Below are 26,417 nucleotides of genomic sequence, written 5' to 3'. Positions count from 1 at the left end.
TAGACGTCGAGACATTTGAGTGCAAATGGGAGCGGTATCAATTGATATATGTTGCATGCTTCTAAAGTAATAATTAACATAATTACAGTAATTTAAAATCATAGCATCCACTTTGGAAGACCCTGTAGTTTAAAATTTTATAAAATAAAATCTGTTAATTATCTAAGAGAATTAAATGCATACCTGTATATTAAAGTGTATTAGTTTAATTTATATTTTCATTAAAAAGATAGAAATTATAAATCAAATTGGACACTGCTGATTTTTCTGATTATTTTTAATGCTAGAAATTTAATTTCCAATTTAACAAAATAAGCCAGAAAAGATCAAGTAGAACTTTATTATTTTGTATCAAAGGTAAATATATTCAACGAAAATATTTTAGAGAATCTGGAAATTTTTACTTCTATAATCTTCTATAATAATCCTTTAAAAAGACTGCAATCAAATATTCAATTGGATGTAATTTTATTTTCAGATTATGTCCAGAAATGATATCGCGACCGCAAGGAGATTTAAGGCATACGGGACACGTAGGATTGGACGGTGCATTTTTTGGTGACGTTTCATTTCTTGGCGACAAGTATCAGCAATTACCAAGACAAGTTGTTGCACCTTGTAAGTTTTTCTTTGTTTTTTAATTATTAATCTACTGTAAAAATGAATTATAAATATTTAAAAGTACATAAATTAGCCAATAGGGAATACATAGAAAAATTTGAATGGCTTCAATAAAGAAACATATCATGCAGCTGAATGTAAACTTTGCACACTGAAATTTATTATTTTATTGTAATAAAATAATAAATTTTAGTGTGCAAAATTTACATTGATCGGCATGATTTATTTCTTGATCTGTATAAAAATTTTGTTTAGACCTATCCAAAGTTATTATTTAATACTAATTAAAATAGTTGAAGCATTTACTGTAACAAATTTGAAGTGATATCTTAAGACAGGTGACACACAAAAGGTTGGGTAGTTGTAAAGAAATAGTCTTGACTAAATCATTTCAAGTTTTATATATATTTTAAGCTTTTCTATTTGGTTAGCATATGAATACAAAATATTTTTATGGGAAAACAAGTCAGTTAGATCATATAGTGTGTCCCATTTTAAAATTAGCTCAATTCAAATGATGAAACATTAGTGATGTGAATTTTATAGGAGGATATTTAAAAAGGAAAAGTGTATGAAATCCCAATCCCAGAACTATACATGAACTGAAAGAATGTGTTTGCAGAAGCATTAAAGCTATCGGCATCAATATTTTACGTAAGATTAAGCTGAACTTTGTTACTCATAGGCCAAGATACATAGATGCACAAGGACACTACTCTCCACATCTTCTGTAAGTTTCTCTGTGTTTAAATAATGTTAAAATTAAGTTTCTAGTGAGTTCCTTTGCCTAAATTCGGCTATATTGTTTCCACGAGCAAAGCCAGTTTTACATGGGACACCCTGTATTTTACAAATGTACAAACTTCCAGAAATTGTTGAAAAATCAAAACATAATAAATATTTTTAACCTATTTCAGGAAATTTTTAAATGCACTTTATATATAAAACCACTTATTTTTATCTTTAAAATCATCTGGTGTTATGTTTATAATAAAATGTATATTACAATATGATAATAACTTAAAAAAGATTTGAACAGGTGACATCAAAGAAAATAACTTTTCATACAAATACTTACTATGAATTTCATAAATATGATTCTGTAATGTTATCAATTGCTTCTAAGACAAATTTAAAATTACAGGAAGTAGGAAAAACATCCAAAATTATCGGCATCGTATAATTAGAAATAGATAAATGGGTATTAAATAACATGTTAGTAAATATTTTTAGTATATATAAATTAAAAATAAAAACATCAAAAGTCTGTTGAAGTTCTTGCCTTAACATACATTTTTTGCAGTTAAGAGCTAAAATTGCTTAGTGAATTAAGTATATTTGATGACTATTTTGGTCAGTTTATGTAGTTTTTGAATGGTTGAATCCTGGAGTATTGAAAAGTGCATATACAGTAGGGCATCGTTTATCCGATTCAATTGGGGACTGGGGTTGTTCAGATTAGGGATTTGTTCCGATTACCATTATGTACGAAAAAATACATTAACCTGTCCGATGTTCAAATTTTTCTCCGTTGCGTGTCGCTTTGTGTTGAATTTTTCTCCGTTGCGTGTCGCTTCGTGTTGAATTTTCGTCGATTTTAAGCCTAACAAAAATTTTTATAATAATAATCGAGGCTATCGTATCGTTAAAAATTATTTCTGCATTTTGTACAAACAAAATAAATATATTGAAGAATATAAAAACATGAAAATTATACTTTAGAAGTTAATTTAGTATCAAAAACGTTCGATTCGGCACGACACAGTCGGACTGGAAAGCTTTCGGATAACCGACGTTTCGGTTAACCGGCTTTCAGATAAACGACGCTCTACTGTATTTATATAAGGAGCATAAGTGCATATATGCTCCATTCAAAAATTTTATTTTTATAGAAATTAAGCCCAAATGGTTGATTATATTTTTTTCTAATGCAATAAAAATACAGCGTGGATTAATTCATTTCTCTGGCCACTTGCATTTCAAAGAGTTTACCAATTGTTTATTTAGCTCATTGTTCATTTTTAATTACTGCCTGAGAACGACGTTCTTATCTACGTCGAAAGTGCTACCCGGAAGTAAAAAGTTAAAGCGCTCCTTAATGGTGTGAATTTTGACTTCAGCTAAACAATTGTTGGTGTGACATCCACAGTACGTATGTAAATTTATTTATTTGTTGTTACAAATTGAACATAACACTAAATTTCTAGATTATCTCTCAGATTATTTTGAAAGGAATTTTTAATTAATTAAAATCCAAGTGTGCACTAAAGAGAGATGGTTAAATCACTACATATATTACTAATACACCATACAAGTAATGTTAATGCATTATAAGCTTTCTATCTATAATCTGTTAAGAGTAATAAGTAACTGTGAGAAGTGAGGACTTCAGTTCCACATACAGGATGGAAATGAAATAATGAAACATTCATCAAATCTTTCCTCGAGGTCCTGACACCAGTTAGGATAACTTATCTCGCATCCTAACTTGCGATTAAATTTATTATCTTCTGAGTAGAAAAAGTTGATGTATTAAAATCAACTGGAATTTTGGGAGGGTTTAGTTTAATTACTAAAATAATGTGGGATATGTGAATTATGTGGATTACGTGGGTTGACGATGGCGTTAGGCATTAATAAGTTATACGACGACAATGACAATTAATGGCCAGTCTTCTATAAGTTTAACAACATACCATGTAAAATGTTAGTTAAATTGATTGATGTTAGTTTTAATACCAATCAATACCATGTAAAAATATAACAAACACAGACACCATTAAAGCTTTCGTTTTGTTTTCTCCTGGAGATATTGAAGATTGTTGTTGCATTAACAATTAAATAAGTAATAACAGATGATAACTAAAAGCAAAGTACCAAAGCAAAAACATGGCTGACAAACACCAAGCACATTCTTATATGGGCGTGTGTAACGGTGATGATGCATTAATGTCAATGAAGGGTCAAATACGACTGGTTTCACAATTTTATAAAATAAACTTCTAATGTGAACCTTTTCTTATTCTTATATGGTGTGTTATGCATAAAGTTATAATGGATGTTTTTATAACATAAAATACATCGTGTGCAAAACTGTAATGATGCTTGTAAATTGTTTTACTTTCTTTTAAATTAATATTTGTTATCATTCAAGGTAAAGGAAGAAACAAGATTTATAAAAATCTTAAAATCAAAGTATAACTCCACTAGAAAAAGATAATGTATACCCAGTCTGTTGACATTACATAAAAATAATATATTTTGTGAGTGCTTTCGACAGTATGTAACTCTCCTCTTCAGGCAGAATCATTCATAGAGAACAAAACATCTGAATTCGAGAGAAAGTACCCGAACAGAACTCTCTAACATTACAAAATATCCTAAGTAAGGTGGGTTTTGCAAAATGTAGCCAAATTTCTTGAAAATTCTACAAGTACATAATAAAGGGGGACCCAGATATGGAATGGTTGATGTTACAAAAACCATTTCCTTCTTACAATACAAAGTGGATGGTGGAAATAACATGCCTTTGACCAGTGGCGTAGCGTGGGGGAGCAAGGGGATGTATCATGCACCGGGCATCACTTGCAGAGGGACAACTAAATGGTCTCCAAGACAAACTGTGTGTGTTTCTGGAGGAGGAGAGGGGTGCCAGTAAAGTGTTGTGCCCCAAGCGCTAGTTATGTTCGCTACGCCACTGCCTTTGACCCGGTTAACTGGATGTTTGAACTTGTCTAAAGAATACCAAGCACTACAAACTACCAATTTAAAAAGGAAAAGCTCCCCATGTAAAAACAATTTGGAGACATGATTTAAGAATGCCCTGTTTTTATTTATATTATTACTATTCCTATATTATATTTTTTATGTGTATTCTTATATTTTAGGATTATAAAGTAAGATTTTTAATTAAAAACATCGATAAAAATGAAATTTATTACAGATAAACCCCATGAAGATAAAGAGCAGAGTACTACTTGTTTGTCTAGAAACACTTCGGAAATCTCAGATCGAACTCCTCTGCTAAATAAATCCAATTCGATAATAGATAATAGAAATGGATTACCAACAGGTATTTTTGATTTAATTAATATATAACGGTCATTCGAATGAAATGGATAAACTGGATCATATAAAACGTACAGTGTTACTGTCACCATAGCAGGATTATATGTATGGCATAATGACAAAATTGCATTAGCCATTACAGGAAATCACCTTCTGCATTCAGACATGTGTGAACTGTACCCTCTGCATAGGAAGAGGAACAATTCAATTGCAGCTGCTTGGATTTGGATCAGACTGGAATCTGCAAACACCGAGAAACTAAATTGGGATGGTAAGGCAGATGCTGCAGAACTTGGGATGTGACAGCTGCCTTACAACTTAATAAACATGAAAGTTGCCTTGCACATTCTGTGTTTTTGGGCCTTTTATAGTTTCTCAGAATCTGTGCCAAGCAGCTGTAACTGAATGGTTTATCCACAACTTTCAGCTTTCTATGTTGAAGGTATACATAAACTTGTATCATGTTCAGACACTTGTTTGAATGCAAGAGATGATTTCCTATAGCAGCTAACACAACTTTGTCATTATGCTATAATACTGTATGCTTGCTATGGTCCAGTCTGTTTCATTTGAATAATTTATATAAAATATATATATATATATATATATATATATAATTAATAAATATGAATCAACGTACATGTGTAACGTGTATGCCAAAATTTCTGTTTTAGAACTATGGACAGATGTAAAACAAGAAATGATTTAAGACGAGTGTTCTTTAGTTACATTTGTCTGTAAACCACCGCCACCTAATTATGAACCAGAAATACTTCTTTCTACTAGAAGAGAGAGAAAGGAAATGTACAATGAAAATTTTGATTCGTGCATGAATTTTAAGAGCAAAGATGAAGAAATTGTCAATAAAGATACAAAGAAGAAGCATAAACATGGCGATTCTTTGAAGCATGGTCCCGATCGTGAATATCACGAAATAAGTGACGAGGAACTCTTCGCATCGGTCGAAAGTCCTTGATTTGAGGTAAGAAAATAAATTCAAAACTATTTAGTCGATTGCAGATGCATAATAATTTAAAATATTTTATTTAACAGATGTTAGATTTTGGGCCATCTTTAATGGATGAGGTGTTTAAGGCATTGGCGTCAAACAAACAAGATACGGAAGTTGAAGAACAACATTCTGCAGAAAATAATAACAATGTAAAGAATGAAATAAAAGAAATTACATCAAAACTAATTGGAAGAGAAGGCAGTAGAAAGAAACAAATTATGGTAAAGCCCATATCTGCTACGGATCAACATACATTAGATTCAGCTATTGCAATGGCTAAAGAACTTGCCAGCAAAAGTATGTTGGAACTTGAATATAAATCGGATTCGGATGTTGCATTAGAAAGCCCCAAAACTTTGTCGTTAACAAAACGAAAGTTCTCTTTTAAATTCAAAACAAGCCCCAAACCTGAAAGAAGAAATTTCAGTGAAGAGGCAGAATCCATACCTGATATCAATGATATTATTAGTAAGGAAGCTAAAGAGGCTTATAATAGTTTAGTTGACAAAGGTCAAGGATTAGAACGAAGCTTATCTCACCCTGTTCCGTCGCATAATTCTTCATAACAAAATTCTATTCTGTATGGACATCGTAACAATTTACAGAGTGGAATAGATACGGTGGATTCTGAGCACGATGCATTGAATTCAAATGCACTTAGAATGTTACGAATGGGTGGACCCGTTCGACCCAAAGTTCGAGGTAATAAACGTAGTGCAAAACACGTCACTAATACTCATCGCGAAATTGAAAATACTCATTCGGCAAACCCTGTCTTGATGTCAAATGAACGCTTCTCTGATGTCAATAACGACAATGAAAGGAACGAAACGGAAGCAACGAAAATTTATCAGTCGAAATCTACTTTTCTGAATGCTACGTCACAGGATACTTGCAATAATAATAATAAAGAAGATAACAATGAATGTTGTTATTATTATCAGAATCCTCTTCCTCCTAGAAATAGGACAAGATCACCGCTGGTTTTAAAATGTCATTAACATAAATATCCACTAGTTATTCCAGCAAATAACGATACCAGTGAGATTGTAACTGTTAAACATTCAACTGATATTGAATCAGGTTTGCATGGATCTTTCGGTCAGCCAGTTTTGTCGGATAATAAATTAACAAATGACGACAAAAATATTCGAAAAGTCGACACCTTTGATGGATTACAAACTACGTTTCCGACAGAAAATTGCATTTATCCTCCCAAACCAGCAAAAACTTGCAGATAATTCTACTATTTCCTAATTTTATAAGAGAATATGTTGGTAAATAGTAAATATAATAATAACTTTTCAGTTTGAATGACTCTTTTGAGAGTCAAATTCAAGCAGAAGTCGATAGTTTGGACGATATTCCAGAAGAGAGCGCACCTTCTCCAGCTATTTACAATAGTAGCGATCACGTTAGTTGCGAAGATCTCTTAGAATTTGCTATGGATAAACCAAATTCTAAAAGGTAAATTTAGAAAAGAGCAGTTTCCCTTTTTCTTTTTTTTAAATCAAAAATTTTCTAAATAACAACATTATTTTCCTACTATTGAATAGAACTCAAGGTCGGGCTAGAGGAATAGATTCGGACGAAGTACGAATAATGCAAAAAGTACTCGCAAAAGAAGTGAGTAAAGCTTTAATTTTCAATTGACTAAAAATTACAAAAAATATTCTCTGTAATTTTTTAAAAATTATTATTTATAGTCGATAACGCCCGAAGATTGCCTCTTTGCACTGAACGATACCGATTGGAACATTCATAACGCTATCAAACTCGCCAGTTTACTCCGTATTTTAAATACCTACAATATTAATATAGAAAATAGCAAAAACATACTACTTCAGTGCGATTGGAACGTACAGCAGGCAGTTTCCTGTATTCTGGCTACGCATGATAGTATCGAAGACACGACCGAAGTTAGGAACGACGAATTCGTTCGTCGTTCCTAGACTTAACTGCATTAACCGAATGTATTAAATAGTGTTTGTTTGCACTTTGCAAACCACACAAAGATTACTAACTTTTTACAAAGCGCAAACAAATTATTAATATTTATTTTGTTGATTTTTGTGTTTTTTTTTAAACTGGACAATATTTTAACATTACAAAAGTTTTGTATACATGCATATTAAGTGCCTTGACATATTCCTGATGGTTTATGCAAATGCAAAGTATATTTAATTGCCGACAAAAGTACGCAAACAAGTTTCTGCCATAACATTTTGAAGTTAATTTTTTCATTACCGTTGATGTTTCAGTTTCTTTTAACGTAAAATTGTTTTTTGTCGTCGACTCGTTCACATTGTTACTTTTGTAATGACACTAGAAACTCTTGCGACCGTTTTTTTCGAGTGTTGTGTTAAAAGTTTGTGTACTACGACTGCCAATGGTTCCGTTCGGAAAATACCTCGACTTAAGATTCCACGATCAAAATTAACATTGTCGCTTGCACGTTTATTTTTCGTCTTCTGTAATATATAGTTTATGTGTATATACATATTTATGTGTCGCAGATATTGGGATCAGTTAACTTTATTAAGTATTATTACTTATTTAATTCATAGTCTGTATTAATGTAAATGTGTTTGTTTTGTAGAAAAATTTGTATACTCTTTTGTAGAACAAAAGGCGAGAAATTATATTTTTTTTTTCGACGTGTGATTTGGAAATTTCTAGTTTAAAGAATTAATGTGTAAAGCATTAAATTTTACACTCTGTGAATGAAAATGTAGATAACATCTGAATGTATATATGGAATAAGTGCCTTAACCATGCCAGTGTGATTAACATGTGTATATAGCATTAGTACAAATTTTATAACTAATGTGGTATTTTTTAATACTGGGATTTGTTTTATAACAAAACTTTTTTGTAGATAGGATTGTTTATATGAATAAATTACCCTTTTTCTAATATTGTTTATGTTCAGCTTTTCCTATATCCTACATGAGATTACTATTGCCCACCGGCAGTCAAGTGGATAACCAGTCAAACACTACTTACCTCACCCACTGTAACAGAATTTGAACTTCACACTACTAACGTGTTTATTATGACCCAATTATCCCAACTCTACTGGAAGTAGAGTTGGGATAATTGTTGTTTAAATTATTATTGTTTAAATTGAAAGAAAATGTATTGTTCTGGAACATCTGTTCTTGTTTCTATCTGAAATTACCAGTGAACTTCAAGGAGGCCATAAAGTTTACCTCTTCGGAGCACATTCTAACCAATAAGCGGATACAAAACATGATAAATAACAAACATTAAAGTGACATTTTAATAAGTTACTTTAGACAATACTCATAGAAGTCAGTGAAAACGACATTTATGGCACTGGTAGCAAAAAAAAAGTTGCTGTAAATACATGTGGCATGCCAGTGCGGATGTTGGCATCTATTTCATTTAATATCTTGAAACAAAGTTGGCAGATTGGTTCAAGTTGCCTACAAACCAATAAAAATGAAAAGTTAAACCAATTAATACAACGGTTCCTAATCATTTTCGTGTATTACCCTTTTAAAGAAGTATTTTTTCTGTCGACCCATTCAATGTTATATTATACATAACCTCTTATATACAGTAATTATTAGTGATGTAACGAATAGTATATTCGGCCAGGAGCGTGGCCAAATGGCCGAATATTCGGCCAAACTATTCGGCTTGATTAACGCGCACATAAAAATTAGCGCGCAAACCCCATTATGCAAGGATCGCGCATTCTGCTCTCTATTGGTCCGATGTCACTACGATTTTTTTCTTCCAGTAGGCCTAAATTATTTAAATGTATTAATTAAATTATAATTATTAAAGTTAATATGAGATGGAACCTAATGTCTACCTCTAGTGCCAAATTGGTTTATAATTTATGTATAATAGCCGTAAATAGCCCGATATGATTAGGCAGTTGTTGGTATTTAGTGTAAGTATAATTATAAGTTATTTTATTTGCAATCGATCTTTTTAACTCTTTAATTAAGCAGTAAAATTTTATTTTTACTACGTATTTGTAGACTGAATAGTACCCTAAGTGTATATACTTTAATGGGTACATATGCAGTGGTGATATTCCGCGGGTTCGCACAGGTTCGGTCGAACCCGTTAAAATTTTCAGTTTTCCGAACCTTGTTAAACACACGGAACATTTCTGTGGTTTTTTTTTTTAATATATTAAAATATACGTATTATACTCTGTAATACTACTAAACTAGAGCCTTATACCCCGTTCGCACCGAGCCATTCAATCTAGATTAAAAGCAAGGTCGGGGACTATGTCTTGGTGCGATCTCTCTCGACCGAAACGAGGTTTAATCGCGATCGATTCAAGAGAGTTCTTGAAACTAGATCCAGTCATAAGCGAGATCTCACAATCTAACTCGCGCGAGATAATACAAGACGGCTGTGGAACACGTGTCGGGCTATGGACAGCGAAATAAAAAGGATATTGTATTTCGAGAGACGATGACATCTGTCTATTATCAGCAGTGCCATTCGGGGTGAAAAATTTCTTTGCCTAAATAAAAAAAGAAAAAAGGTCGACAGCACTAATATACTATTGTTACCTGGTCTTCGCCCAGGGCTCGTTACGTTCCAAATACACCACTGATTATTAGATATATCGCAAGAAAAGGTATTGTATTCATTTCTAGCCAAAACTTCCATTTCGTTTGTCGGTGATTGTCAGGGAAAAATTTTCTGCTAGCGAACCCTTTGTTAAATATTTCGAATATCTTCGGTCCTTCCCTTTCATGGTCGAGCCAGTGTTACCAGCTAAAACACGCAAAAATTTAACAAAAATAATATTAAAGTAGCCAAGACATAGCTAAATATTGTGGCACCACATCACTACCCGACATTTGAATTTGCCGACTAGAACGCGGTCGGTTAACCGATGTGACGGTTGATCGGGGATCGGATAATCGATACTACTGTACTACTGTATAACACCAACCAGGAAGAGTGGTGACAATTGTGGAATAGGAAAAATTTGGCCAAACGCCTACGGAACTCTACAGTAGCAGACAAGAGTTTAGCTAAAGCAGAGGGGGAAAAGAACTGGTTGGTAGTAACAAAAGAGGTACTCACCCAAGCCTTAGAGCAGTGATTCCCAAACTTTTTTGATCTACCGCCCCCTTTGTTCCATAAAGTTATACCCAATGCCCCCTAACCCATTTTCTCTTGTGAGAGAAAGTATTGAAAATTTTCTTAGGAAAACTTTTCTATGATTCTCACACTTTGTGTCCTTACCGTATATTGTTCTCAACATCTGGAAACCATTAAACGCAATGTTTCCTCTTATCTGTTTAACAGAGGAAAGGGAATGGCTGTCAGTGACCCCAACTTTTTCCTTTGGTCACCGTTCAGTACCCTGCCTCCAGCGCTCCCTAGATTCACTCACCGTCCACAAGGGGGCGTTATCGCCCACTTTGAGAAACGCTGCCTTAGAGTCTTCAGTCCCAGTCTCAGTGAGGTAACGAAGTATCCACACAATCCACGCAAGGGTAATCCAGTAAAACAAAAGCTTGTAGTGTTGGGAAACAATCAAACACAAGAAAGTTACTTCGGAACCAAAACACAACAAGCAAAATGTCCACACAGGAAGAAACACCGCAATAGTCTGAGACAGCTGTCTGTATGGGTGATGAGGGAACTGGGAAGTGGTCAAGGTACAGTTTCTAAAATTAATTTCAGTTCTGTTTCTATCTTAAAAAATTGGCGCTGAATCGTTATGGTGATTCTAGAGAACAATTTTATAAGATGAAACTGAAATTAATTCTAGAATTTTTATAAGATAAAACTGAATTAATTCCAGACTTCTAGAATTAATTTCAGTTTGATCTTATAAAATTGTTCTTTAGAATCACCATAACGGCTCAGTGCCAATTTTTTAAGATAAAAACAGAACTGAAATTAATTCAATAGAGCTTGCAAATACGTGCAAGCTCTAGTACAAAACATAGGATTAAGTCCTAGTATAATTTAGTACAGTATAACAGTATACTAGTTTTGGTCTCTCTCATAATGAAGAGAAATATGTTTATTAAAGCAATAACAGTATTGCCCTTAATATTAATTTTTTCTTCATCGTTAAACCAGGATATTTCCTTTACAGATTAAGCTTTCTGATTGACCTTAATCTGAAGGGTCAGTAATATTTTTATTTTTTTCTACTTTTTCATGAAATCTGGTATTTTCATTTGCTTGCCTTTTACCAATATGATCTTAATAATTTAAATTTTTAATGTAGTAACTTTTAATTTAATCTATAAAAATAAAACATGGCGATAGTCGTTTAGAGCAGCAGTTGGCAACCTTTCCGACCAAATGGACCACTAAACTCACAATTTTGAATCCCCCCCGGACCACTATCATGAATTTTTTTAAACGATACAAAATCTGTAGAATAATGATCATAAAAGTTCAATTTTACTATATTAATATGAAACTCGCGTGTTTAATTATAACAAATTAATGCAAAAAATTCATTGCTGCATGTTTGAAATTAGTTCATGGGTTCTTAGCGTTTTTCCACGAAGGGCGACAATCGCACTCACAATGTTGTTTATTGTTCATTATTTATTTATAACCACAGTCGCTTCGTATTTGGTTTTAGATTCGAATAAAACCCCCCAAAAAGTGAGAAAAAAGCAACTAAGCATTTTGCATTCCATTCGTAATACTTCGCGTAACCTTCAGTTGATCAATGTTACAAATTTCACCACGACCATCAATGGTCCGCGGACTACCGGTTGCCGACCGCTGATTTAGAGCGTCATCACCAACAATGGCGCCATCTGGCAAATAGAAAATTCAACAAGAAGCTAAGACGACTGTGGCGCCATCTGGTATATAGAAAATTCAGAGCGCAATATATACAATACATGGTGTTTCCATCATACAAATAAGTATAATACAGTACTTAATTACCATTAATAAAATCAGTAATAAATAGCCTAAACGATAACTACATCAAAATTTTACAAAAAAAAAAAATTCTAAAAACAATTCTTCTGAGATTTTCTTGTAAATCTTAAATATAAACATTGAATTTTGTATACAATATACCCAATGGTCTCCAAAATGGGATGCCCGTATCCCGAGGGTACTCAAATCGATACTTGGGTTAAGCCAAATTTCTTTTCGAAATACTGTATGTGTCCCCTGTTTGCAGGCTGTCTAATCCCTCAGTCATCCTCCCGAAGAAGTAGGCTCACCATCACTCGCGATCATTCAGGAAATAAATTCAAATTGCGGGTAGAGCAGCAATTATGCATTTATAGTGAAAATTTTTCGCAACTTTTTCTCGGTAATTTACTTCATAAACATAAGTATTATATGCACATTTTTCTAATTTATTTGAAAAGTTTTATTGCAGACGAGTGAGATTCATTTGGACTCGACATTCCTTCCAATTCTTCGTCCGAATATGTATTCGAGTACCCAAAAACAACAGATTTTTAAACATATAATAACAGGTATGGTCAAAACACAATGCTTTTATTTTGTGTTACTTAAATCAAAATGATTTATATTATATTATACGGGGTAAAACTTATAATTATTTTCGTCTTCGAAGTACGCCATCAAAAAAGTTTGGAGATGAAATTGCACTAACCCAGGGTTGGCCAACTTTTTTGGGAAGAGTGCCGCTATGTAAAAGAAAAAGATTATGCGTGCCACTTCCACCTTTTTCAAAATACTAAAAAATATATAAAGGTGAAAAAATGTTATGTATAGGCTGATTATGGGGTACTGCTGTCAAGCAGTGCCGCTTTCCGGCACTGTTGTATTCAGTAACGTATGAGTAGGGTTTTTACGGAATTTCACAAAGTTCCTGAAAATAATAATAATATTTTTGAAATTTTTCAATAAGTCTTCGCGTGCCACTGTTAAAACACCGCCGTGCCACACTGTGGCACGCGTGCCGCGGGTTCGCCATCTCTGCACTAACCTATACAGCAATGTTTTTCAACCACAGTATCGCTTAAACAGGTTTCGTGCAATTTTAAATTCGTGTTGTATAAATAGTATAAGTATAAATGGAAGATTGTTCTCAAATAAACGTTCACGAAGTCATTAAAATTGTATTATAGCAAATGTATATTATTAAATAATACACGTAAGCCTTTAATTTTTCCAACAAAGTGAATGCTTCCATATTTTGTAAGTGCCACATGACCAAATAGGTTGAAAAACATTGCTACGCAGTAATCTTTTGTTCCTAGCTTGTTAAATTTTATTTTATACTTCTATAATTGAAACAAGCTTAATTTTGAAAGTAGGGATGATTTTTATAAAAGAAACAAATTAAAAATGCTCTTAACAGGAAAGATATCTGCATGTGGCATGCGAGTGCGGATGTTGGTATCTATTTCATTTAATATCTTCGAATAAATTAAAGATGATAACACGAAATTTGGTAAGGTAACTTGATTATAAGTAACATTCATGATGATAAAGAAGAAGATAGGGAAATAGTGGGCAATCTCGTAAGAGATCGGACTTAACGAAGACTACTCGTTATTAGCATTTACGATAATTTCTATAAAACCAATCGCTACCCTCAAAATTAACGTTTTTGTCATCTTATAATAATTAATAATAAAAAACGTTGTTTTCACAACAAAATGTCATAAAAGGTGGCACCAGACACGAATGTTATTTTTTAAAATAACATTGCATAACACAAGGGAAAAATTACGCAACTTATTGTAAAAATTTCGGCTTTTCTGGATTGAAATCGTCGAGTTATTAAAACGGGAAACAGAAAGCCCTCTGCATCTCCGATCGGCCTCTTCACTCCAGCAAACCTTAATGGTTGCTGCCATCTTGAAATAAAAAGTCCGCTAAAAATTAAAAATTCGTTTTACGCTATTTCGATGTTTGTCGAATTAAAAAGAATCTGGTATTTTTACTAAATCGACTTGATCGTCACGCGAAACGCAACAATACCGGCAACAATAGATTTTCCTATTGTTTTAGCTTCTTTGTTGTAAGTTGTATTAGTATTAGTATCAGTTTATTAACATAATAGGCAATCGCCTGTTACAAGGGGGTACATGACGTTTAGTATAAGATGGAAAACAGACATTCAATTACAAAGAACAAACATATCTACAGTTTATGAGATCACATATGGTATTTAAGATTTTACATTCAAAAGTCTTCTAACGCCATTATAGAAATTAAAAATTTCATTAGTGGTAGCCTGGTTAAACTTATCATACATATGACTCACTAGACTTTGGTTGACATTTTGATTTCTTGTGGTCTCTGAGTCTTGATCTTTATCGAAGTCACATCCATAGAATAAATGAATTTTTGATATTAGTTTTTTGCAGTTTGGACAGGTGGAATGGGCATATTCTAAATATTTACCTTCTAATATGAGTCCTTTTTGATTAAGTCTCATCTGGATAAAAAACTTTTAAACTTGAAAAGTTAAGTTCGTAAAAATATAATTGTTAATAATTGGATAGTTAAAGATAAGGTCGTAATAGAACTTGTTGCTTCTATTACGAACATCCTCAGTATCTTGAACTATGGAATGTTCTATAACTCTATGCATGAATTGGTTGATATATTGATTATTATTTCTGAGATAATTAAAAACTGGATCAATGGAAAAACCGTATTCGTTAAGTATATGAGACAGTTGGGTAATCCAATTCCGATTTGTATTTGACTTCTGAGATTTATTGTATAATAATAATACAAGCCTAGTAGACAAGTCATCTGTATTAATTATCTTTTGTAACCATTTCATGCAGGCCTTAAACAAGATCGCGTTTATCTTGTATCTGTTAAATTCCAAGCGAAGAGCACTCCCTGGAATGTTGAACTGCAATTGATATAGCTTACGTATGAATATATTTTGAAGTTTTTCAAGATTATCGAATTTGTTAAGACACCAAATAGGAGCAGCGTACAGCGATGCATTTAGCACTATAGAATTAAACAATTTAAAGTGAGTCTTATTATTTCTTATCTTTGCTTTAGAAAATAAAATTATCAAATTATTCAAAAGATTTCTGGATTTAGCGACAACGTACAAAAGTGTCTCTCGAATGACAAATTAAAAGTCCATATGAGGCCCAAACATTTCTTTTCATTAACAATGTTTATTTTTTCATCGTGAATATAGAAAGACATGACTTTTTTAGACATTCTATTCCCATTTCTAAAAATCATAACCTCAGATTTCTTAGGATTAATTTTAACCTTTAACTTATTTAAATACAGTCAAACCTGTTTTTATGCGCTCTTTTTATGTGCGATTTTTTTAATGCGAATTTTTAATTTATGCGGTTTTTTTTGTGCGATTTTTTATTTGTGCGGTATAGTTGGCGACTAGTCTCGTGCGATTCGTCATGTCTCACGTTGACTTATTATAGCTAAATAAACTTATTATAGCATAAATGCACTTATTATAGTAATATTATTGCATGAATATGCGAAAAATGAAATAATTTACTTTTTAAGTCAACAAAACACCACCTGGACAAAAATATGTAAAACAGACGATAGACCAGACGATGCAGTCAAGTGCTGACATCTGTTGTCAATAAATTCTATTTCGTACGGTTTTGAGTTATTTTCTATGTGAGACTTTTTTTATGCGGTCCCTGTTGACCGCATAAAAAAATTTTTTTAATTGTGTTGCGAAAACTATTTTTTACAGCCATTCGTGAAGTTTCGTGAGATTTTTTTTATGCGTTTTTTTTAATGCGGTCCCTATCCCCCGCATAAAAACAGGTTTGACTGTATTCGTTTATTTTTAGAATTTTACGTCAAAGAGCAATTGCAGATGAAGCAACAATGACTATATCGTCTGCATAGGATAATGAATGAATACAAATGTCATCAGGTCAAATAGGTAAAAATTAAATAAATAAGGGGATAAAGGATCACCCTGCAACAATCCCCCGCTGACTGTAAATGGCGTCCCACATATATTATTTTGTTTAATTATTACATTATAATTGCCGTAAAGTTGACCAATAATATTTATTAGACGTTTACTAGCATCATGTTTATATAATTTATTTTGGAGCAGTTTTATACATATTGAATCGTATGCTTTTGATAAGTCTAGAAAAATAGCAAAGACTTTTCTTCTCTTTTTTAATAACTGCAGTTGTATAAGTGCCAATAAAACAAATAAGGCTTTTTGCGTGCCTCCGTGTGCTATATAAGCATATTGAGTAGGATTGTGTAAATTATTTGTTTTTGTCCACGTATTCAATTTTTTGGCTAATATGGCTGTGAAAATTTTTCTGAAATTTGACAGTAACGCAATTGGTCGATAGTTCGCAGGATCGTCTTTGTTACCATGTTTGTAAATCATAGATAGAATCACCTCTTTCCAGTTTAAAAGAATTTCTCCGTTGGAGTAGATATTGTTAAAGAATCTAGTTAAATACTGTATTAATTTGAAAGGCAGAAGATTAATTAAGGAATTAGGAATGCCATCGGATCCAGGGGCCGATTTGTTTTCTAGCTGGTTAATACATTCTTGAATTTCGTGGACATTAATAGTTTCTTCATGATTTAAATGAAGAATCGTGGAATATTCATTGTGAATATTAGACTGGTTATATAAATATTCGTCCGAAAATTTATGAAAATGGTCAACCCAGTCTTCACGACTGATAACTCTTTGGTTAGTATAACCATGTCTATTCTGTCGATAATCATTAATAATTTCCCAAAAAGTTCTCGAATCTTTTGCCTCCATTAATGTTTTATTTAAATTAAACAAATGACGTTTTTTTTTTGCTCTTATTAAATTAATGTATTTGTTCAGGTCCTTTTTTTTAACTCTTTCCGCCCTGTGGGCACTAAGAGGGCCTCTTTTAGAAGGCCCATTATGGGTTCGGCCAGGCCCACAATGGGGCGACCGGGTGGTGAGGGACGGGGCCCGACATATCCGAACGGACCACCCCCGAAAAATTCCTGGGAATTATTCGACCCGTTCGGATTCGATCCCGGGTCCCCCAGAGCGGTAGGCTGCCACCTTGACCGCTCGGCCATCCGGCCGTCGATTGTTCAGGTCCTCAGATAAATTAGTTTTCCTAAATGTTTTTAGCCAACGTTGTTTAATAATTTTATGTCGATAACAGCAGTCATCAAACCAAGAGATTTTATATTTTACTTTTCTGGTCGAATTGCGATATTTAACCTGACATTTCGATAATTTAGATATTAACCTCCGATAGTTTGCAATAGGAACGTTGTTTTTCTCTTGCGTTAAAAGTTTATCAGTTATGGATTCAGAACAAGTTAACCATTTCAGCATGTTAAACTTTATGTGATAGTTCTTTTTATTTTTGGATAGTTGAGCTTCTCTATAAAATTTTATCGTGGATTCATCATTTTGTATTTCAAGCTGCATCGGGAAATGATCAGATAAGTCTTCATTCAAAATTGTTAAAGCAATACACTGATCAACCAAAGTTTCAGAACATATTATGTAATTGATTATTGATTTATTATTGTTGCATAAATATGTAAATTCAGCAGGGACGTCGCCATTTAGCCTGCCGTTCAATATAATGAGTTGATTTTCTTGCGCAAAGTCCAACAATATTTTGCCTTCGCCATTAAACTTTTTGTCTTTAGATTTTCTTGTGTTACTAATATTTTCATAATTTCGATAAAATTTGGTATCCATATTTTCACCAATACGGGAATTAAAATCTCCGCCAATAATCCAACTCTGAGTTAAAAAAGCCCATCTATCCATATGATGTTGAAATGCTGAAAGGATTGATTTTTTTATCACCGGAAGGTGCGAGATATGTGACTATTGTTCCTAAATAATGCTCATTACACTCAGAATTGAGCTTTTCATTTAATTTTATGATGGCCACTATATAATACGACGTAGTATGTTGGTAAATGATATGCCCAAAAGTTTTCTTAACTAAAAGTAAAATTCCGCCAGAAGGACGACCGTACTTACTCAATCTATGAGCTCCACTGAATACAATGCAATTGTCAGGTTCTAAATAATTTTTTTCCGCTGTACTTAGATTTGTTAACCAAGTCTCAGTAACTCCAACTACCACGTTTAAGTTTAAAAAGAATTTTGTATTTAAAGCATGCAATTTAGTTTTCCAACCCTGACAGTTCCAAAAGGAGATTAAAGTTTTGTTGTAATTCCCATTAGCTGCTAATTCCATATTTTCACTGTAGTTATTATTGTCAAGCGTAGAATCATCAACAACGTCGTTATAGTATTTAAGTGTTAACCAAGAATTATCATTGATGTTAAACTGTATATTACAAATAGCAATTAAGTCATTTTTCTCATCTAATTTGCATTGTCTAAAAAATGATCGGATAATTGCTTCGGATATAAACGTGAGTAATATTTTGGCAGATTACACAATATACTGTACAAATATTTTGATAAAAAAAGAATTACCGATCTAGAAATTTATCAGTGAGTAATCATGAGGTTCTTCAAGTTGAAAAAGAGCACAGAACTAGAATAAGAATATATATTTAAAAATAAATTTCAATATTTTAAACTGATTTGTAATATTCCAAAACCGTTTAAAATATGAACTTTTATTTCGCATTATAATTTTTTTATTTATTATCAAGGCGATTGGCTTTATTCAAAATTTCCTGTAGTTGTTGTCTGTATGTATTGTCATGTTGAGTCTTACTGTCAAATCTGCATTAACTATTCTTATGGATCAACTTTTAATGGTTTCCTTTATTTGAATGTTATTTTTTAGCTTTTATTAATGAAACCAAGTTTAAAAAGTAATGTGTTTGGTAACGATCCACCGTGTAACACAGCTTTAGTTACACTTCTGCCACTCCGACGCCATCTGCTGGCGTCCAAAACTAATAGTATTGTTTATTTTTCGTTGTGTTTTACAGCATGAAAAAATTATACACCAACCTCACATGTACATAAATATTTGAGAATAATTTTTAAATAAGATTAGTAGTGTATTAAAGACGGAAGAAACTAAATAAAAAAAAAAAGATTCCACACAGTAAATCGAACCTACAAAATTCAGGCCTGGAACCTGAAGTGGGACGACCTCGCTTCTACAAGCCACCGGCCAGTCGAGAAAAAAGTGACAGTTTGAGCCTTTTAAGTGATTGTCCGATTTTCAAGTTTTAGTTGTCGGCGTCGCATTTCATACTTGGCACCTGTCAGTCATTAAGGATGCAAAATATTTAAATCGAGTTTGATCCAAATAAATGACCTCGACGTGAAACTTTTTTACTTGTCATTTAAATAAAATTTTTTTAAATATTACTTTTGTTTCTTAAGCAGTTGCTTGAATCGTTTACGAAGCGACACACGTGAATATGTAGCTTGAGAACTCCTATACTACCGCTTCATAAACACAGACCGTAACGATTGTAACGTCTGTTGCTAATTTGATATTTTTTTATAAATTTACATAGCGAAACATTACGTTTCAGTTCACTTTTATTTCGGAATATCGGGATTAGGAAAAGTTAGGGAAATAAGAAATTCTAGTGAATATAAAAACTATTTTATACTGTACTAGCAGGTAGGCCGGCGTTGCTCTGGCAAAAGTAACGATAGCGAAGATTAAGATCATTACGTTATAATTAATCTTACCTGTTTTCACAGAATGCAAGAATTGGGTTTTTCTTTTTTTAGACTAATTACAGAACTTATAGGCTGGTCTAAAAATATTTCGATTTTTCGCAGAAAAGAAAAAATTGCATCTGCGTCTTGCACGTCGGTTTTTCTTAACACTTCTGTTGTTACGTAACACGTTTGTTGTTAAGACTTCCATTGTTACTTAATGCAAATTTGACCGCATAACTCGACATAAGAATATACACAGACGACAACTACAGGAAATTTTGAATAAAGCCAATCGCTTTGATCATAAATAATAAAAAATAATAATACAAAATAAATTTTCACATTTTAAACTGTTTTGGAATATTACAAATCAGTTTGAAATATTGAAATTTATCTTTAAATGAATATTTTTATTCTAGTTCTGTGCTCTTACTCAACTTGAAGAACCTTATGATTATTCAATGATAAATTTCTAGATCGGTAATTCTATTTTTATCAAAATATTTGTACAGTATATTGTGTAATCTGGCAAAATATTACTCACGTTTATATCCGAAGCAATTATTTTCAAGAAATAAAGCAAAAAATCGCAAAAGTTTCTTTCTCACTCGAAAATCGCCTACTTACAACAAAGAAAGTGAAACAATGGAAAGATCTATTGTTTCCGATATTGTTGCGTATCGCGGACGATCGAGCCGATTTAGTAAAAATACCTGATTATTTTTAATTCAATGCATATTTATTAATTTATATTCGTTTTAATGATTTTTATTTTTTAAAGCTTATTCTGCCATGTCGGAACAATTGAAAGAGGGCTTTTTACATGCTATATAAATTAAACTCTTTAAAGTACTTGGAGGAGATAATATTTTACTTCATTTAAAAACTTTCTCATGCACATGTAACAAATTTATTTATTAACATATAAAAATTAATAAATAGATTTATAAAAATATATTAAACAGAAGGCAAACAATAGATATATCTATTTCAACTTTATTTATAATTTTATATTGTAATAAAAAAATTCGAGAAAACTTACTATTTCAAGATGGCGGCGGCCATTAGAAATATAAATCTTAATATGTCGAACGTCACGATTAAAATTATCTTGTATTTCGTTACGCTATTAACACTTCCATTGTTGATGGAAATGTTAAGACTTAATCCTGTCCCTCTCCTCCGTGGAGAGGAATTTCGAAAAATCCCTTCTTTGTGTGCGTTCTTGTAACGTACCCTAACTGTGTACCAAATTTCAACTTTCAACTTCTATTCGTTTGGGCTCTGCGCTGATTATTATTATTATGTTGGGTTAAGTGATATATACTCGGTTAACACCGGTTGCTGTGTACTATGCCAGAGCAAAGTCAAGGCATAGTAACCAAAACAGAAATTAAAGAAGTGTATCAGTGTGTGTGTCTGTATTCAGGAATTTTCTTACAATATGACATGTATTCAATATAGTGGCCTTCTGTAGTGTGATGTATGTGTTTCTATTCAATTGTAATGTGCCCAGGCTTTTGTGTAGTGTGTGTGGTAAGACAGCTGTAGAGGAGAGAACAACAGGTACAATAAGCACCCTATCCATCCTCCACAGATGCCTTATTTCCTGGGCGAGTTCTGTGTACTTGCTAATTTTTTCAGTGCATGCGTTTTGTATATTGTGAGTGTTTGGAATGGATATGTCTATAATGTATGTGATTTTATTGTGTTTGTCAATGAGTGTGATGTCTGGTCTGTTGTGGTAAATTGTTTTATCTGTGATTATGGCTCTGTTGTATTACATTTTGGGCGTGTTGTTTTTCAATAGTGTCTGTGGAATGTATTTGTATTATGGTTCATGGATGTCTACTAATTTGTGTTTTTTTGCAAGCTTTTGATGTATTATATTTGCTACTTGATTATGTCTGTGTAAATAATCTGTCTGTGCCAAGAGCTTGCAACCAGAGGTGATGTGTTGTATAGTTTCTGGCATGATGTGACATTTTCTGCATGTGTCATTTGTGAGTGTTGCATCTTTGAGTATGTGTTTTCTGTAGTTTTTAGTATTTACGACCTGATCCTGTATGGCGATCATGAATCCTTCCGTCTCCCCAAAGAGGCATCCCCGAGCTAACCAGATCATAAGGATGCCTGCCATGGAGTGCCTTTCGAGCCCACGATTGCTTAATGGTGTCTATGCTTTTTATGTGTTGTGTTGTGTCCATATGATGTGAGTGTAAGTTTAATGGTGTGTTATTTGAGTCTGCTAGAATTACTGCTTTATGTAATTGTGATGTTTCTTGTTTTTTGTAGAAAAACTCTCGCAGTGACTGTATTTGTTTGTAGTGAAGGTTAACTATGTCAATCAGGCCACGTCCACCATCTTTACGCGGAAGGGTTAATCTTTCTGTGGCGGATTTAGGATGATGTTGTTTATGCTTAGTAAGTGTTGTTCTTGTTTTCCTTTGGAATTGCTCAAGATCTGTGTGAGTCCAATGTATAACTCCAAAAGAATATGTGAGTACTGGGATGACATATGTGTTTATTGCTTTAACTGTGTGTTTTGCATTTAATTGTGTGTTTTGCATTTAATTGTGTTCTGAGAATAGCATTTAACCTACTTTGGTATTCTTTAATTAATCTTTGCTTTATTTGTGTATGTTCTGTTAGTTTGGCCTGTTGGAATCCTAAATACTTGTAGAACTCGCCCTCTTCCATGGATTCAATAATGTCTCCATTTCCAAGCGCAAAATCTTCTTTCTTCAGGATTCCTTTTTCTATGTGAAGTGTTTTGCATTTATCTAGGCCAAATTCCATTTGTATGTCTTTGGTGTATGAATGTGTGATTTGTAGGAGTTGATGAAGTTGTTTTTGTGTGGATGCATAAAGTTTTATGTCATCCATGTACATGAGATATGACAGTGTAAACTGTGTTGTTTTTTTGTGTCTAATATTGTAACCATATTGCGTGTTGTTTAACATGTTGGATAATGGGTTCAGGGCTAAGCAGAACCAGAAAGGACTCAAGGAATCTCCTTGAAAAATTCCTCGCTTAATAAAAATTTGGTTTGTTTGTATGGAAGTGTTATGAACCCTGAGATGTAGTGTTGTTCTCCAGTGCTGCATAGTGTTTTGGAAGAATGTAATGAGTGATGGATGTATTTTGTACATGTGTAAAATATGTAGCAGCCAACTGTGTGGAACACTGTCGAATGCTTTTCTGTAGTCTATATATGCCATGTGTATGTTTCTGTGTTGTTTGTGTGCTTGCCGTAGAATGACTGAATCTATGAGTAACTGTTCTTTGCATCCCTTGTGATTTCTACGGCAACTTTTTTGTTGTTCCGTTAGAATGTCGTGTTCTTCAACATGTTTGTATATTTTGTTTGCAATACAGGATGTCAATAATTTGTAGAGTGTTGGAAGACATGTAATTGGTCTGTATTGTGTGGGGTCTGTGGTATTGTTGTTTTTAGGTTTCATGTAGGTGATGCCCTGAGTAAGAAAATTTGGCATGTCTTGTGGATTGATGATGATGTGTGTTAGATGTTTAGCTAGTTCCTGGTGCAGTGATGTAAACTTTTTGTACCAGAAATTGTGAATGTTGTCTACACCAGGTGTCTTCCAGTTGTGTGTTCTGTTAACAGTGTATTGGAAATCATGTATGTTTATTTCAACACAGGGCATAGTTGGTATGTTGTGCAAGTTTCTGTTCTCCTCCTCGATCCAGCCTGCATCGGCATTGTGCGTGACAGCACTGGACCAAAGAGAAGACCAATATGTTGTGAGTTCTTCTTCTGTTGGTGTGCCACTGTGCTGTGTATCAGTGTTTGCTTTGTTATTGATTTGTCTGTAAAAGAGTTTTTCATTGTTTGTAAATAATTTATTTTGTTGTTTTCGTAGTGTACATGTTTTGTATCGTTTGAGTCTACGTGCTTTGGCAGCAAGTTTTTGTTTTAGTGTATCAATGTATTCTGTAATGCGTGTGTTGTGATGTTCATGTTTTGTGTGTGTTTTTATTTTCTTGAAAATGTTTTTGAGCTGTTTCCTTAATTTGGGTGTTATGTTGTTTTTAGTGTATTGTGTCAGCCTGCCTAATTGCTGTCTAATGTCATTTATTTGTGTTTCTATTCTTCTCTGCCAGGCAGGCTTGTGATAGAATTGTGTTTTCTGTGTATTTGTCTGTGATTGTACTTTCAGTCCATGGTGTGTCACTACTGTGACTGCCCCAGCATAAACTAATGTATGAATGTCTGCGAGTGTAGAAATTGAATGAATGTAGTGTGGTAGTAAGTGAGTGTTTACATAATTTAGTGTTTTTCCTACTTCCTTTGACGTGTTGATTTTTGGTATTCGTGGTCGTTGTGTGGGATCTGTACCTGTATATTTAGTGAGTGTTTCCTGAAATATAAGTGAGAGCGTATTAACTAAATCCAAGTCTATGTTATCAGTGATGGATGAGGAAGTGTCTGTAGTATCATTAGTGGTAATTGTTGTATGTGTGTTATTATCAATGCTTGTTGCTGGATTATCCTGACAGGTTACATGATCTTCATTAATGTTAGATGTTTCTGTCTGTTGATGTATTTGATCAGCAACCTGTTGTTTGATAAGTTCAAGTGTTGTTTGTGGAATAAGGTTGTTGTGTATAATTGTTCTTTTTTGATCAACAACCCTTTGTTCGGTGACAGTGAGATGAGGATACTGTTGTGTGAATCTATGGTGTAGTTGTTGTCTGTATGCTGTCATGTTTGTTTCGAGTTTTGTGATGGTGTAATAAGTACGGATGATAAACTCGTTCATTTCTACTGTCCATTTCATCCGTTGGCGTGGTTTTCCAGCCTTTGTGGTCTGTGGATGCATTGCCACAGAAACACCAAGGCTGGGTTGGTTCCTCACATCTGTTGAGGGCATTGCAGTAGCCATGCTTGGGCCGGTGCTGCTTTCGCCACCGGTAACCAAGGGAGACTGTGGCCTATTTTTCGAACGTGAGCCTCTGCCTAACCCACGAACGCGGACCTTGTTAACCCGGGCGACGTCCGAGCCGGTATCACACTTTGATCTAGTTATTACCATAATAAATATCTCCACAGAATGTGGGTGTGGTCACTCTTAGCTTCATTTCTCCCCATAGACCTTACTGGCATGGGTGTCCCTACCAGGAGCTTATGCTCCAGCCTGCATTGCCCTATGGATCAGTAAAATTACTGGGCTCTCCCACCACGACCAGGTGGTGACCACGGGAGAGTTGTTGTTATTATTATTATTATGTTGGGTTAAGTGAGAGATACTCGGTTAACACCGGTGGTTGTGTACTATGCCGGACCAAAGTCAAGGCATAGTAACCAAAACAGAAATTAAAGAAGTGTATCAGTGTGTGTGTCTGTATTCAGGAATTTTCTCACAGTATGACATGTATTCAATATAGTGGCCTTCTGTAGTGTGATGTATGTGTTTCTATTCAATTCTAATGTGCCCAGGCTTTTGTGTAGTGTGTGTGGTATGACACCTGTAGAGGAGAGAACAACAGGTACAATAAGCACCCTATCCATCCTCCACAGATGCCTTATTTCCTGGGCGAGTTCTGTGTACTTGCTAATTTTTTCAGTGCATGCGTTTTGTATATTGTGAGTGTTTGGAATGGATATGTCTATAATGTATGTGATTTTATTGTATTTGTCAATGAGTGTGATGTCTGGTCTGTTGTGGTAAATTGTTTTATCTGTGATTATGGCTCTGTCGTAGTACATTTTGTGCGTGTTGTTTTCCAATACTGTCTGTGGAATGTATTTGTAGTATGGTTCGTGGATGTCTACTAATTTGTGTTTCTTTGCAAGCTCTTGGTGTATTATATTTGCTACTTGGTTATGTCTGTGTAAATAATCTGTCTGTGCCAAGAGCTTGCAACCAGAGGTGATGTGTTGTATAGTTTCTGACATGATGTGACATTTTCTGCATGTGTCATTTGTGAGTGTTGTATCTTTGAGTATGTGTTTTCTGTAGTTTTTAGTATGTATGACCTGATCCTGTATGGCAATCATGAATCCTTCTGTCTCCCCAAAGAGGCATCCCCGAGCTAACCAGCTGTTTGACGCAGTTTTGTAAACAAAATCCTGGGCCAGATCGTAAGGATGCCTGCCA

General features: G+C 33.6%; 2 protein-coding genes across 2 annotated transcripts in view; one reads left to right on the top strand and one right to left on the bottom strand.

The window, feature by feature from the left end:
* Positions 1-8,617, top strand: part of LOC136986855 (activated Cdc42 kinase-like) — a 42,651-nt gene extending 34,034 nt beyond the window's left edge. The window contains 10 exon segments of the mRNA XM_067284482.1: positions 479-618; positions 4,565-4,693; positions 4,832-4,960; positions 5,061-5,131; positions 5,531-5,650; positions 5,743-6,631; positions 6,704-6,931; positions 7,003-7,168; positions 7,258-7,327; positions 7,408-8,617. Coding sequence (XP_067140583.1) covers positions 479-618; positions 4,565-4,693; positions 4,832-4,960; positions 5,061-5,131; positions 5,531-5,650; positions 5,743-6,631; positions 6,704-6,931; positions 7,003-7,168; positions 7,258-7,327; positions 7,408-7,653 — 2,188 coding nt within the window. The 3' untranslated portion in view covers positions 7,654-8,617.
* The window catches only part of LOC136986888 (uncharacterized), a 199,693-nt gene that overhangs the window by 147,045 nt on the left and 26,231 nt on the right, over positions 1-26,417 (bottom strand). The gene's annotated exons all lie outside the window — the stretch shown is intronic.

Source organism: Centruroides vittatus, unplaced genomic scaffold (assembly GCF_030686945.1).
Source record: "Centruroides vittatus isolate TY-2023 unplaced genomic scaffold, ASM3068694v2 scaffold_1209, whole genome shotgun sequence".
NCBI classification, from domain to species: Eukaryota; Metazoa; Arthropoda; class Arachnida; order Scorpiones; family Buthidae; genus Centruroides; species Centruroides vittatus.
This window is presented reverse-complemented; position numbering and strand designations above follow the sequence as displayed.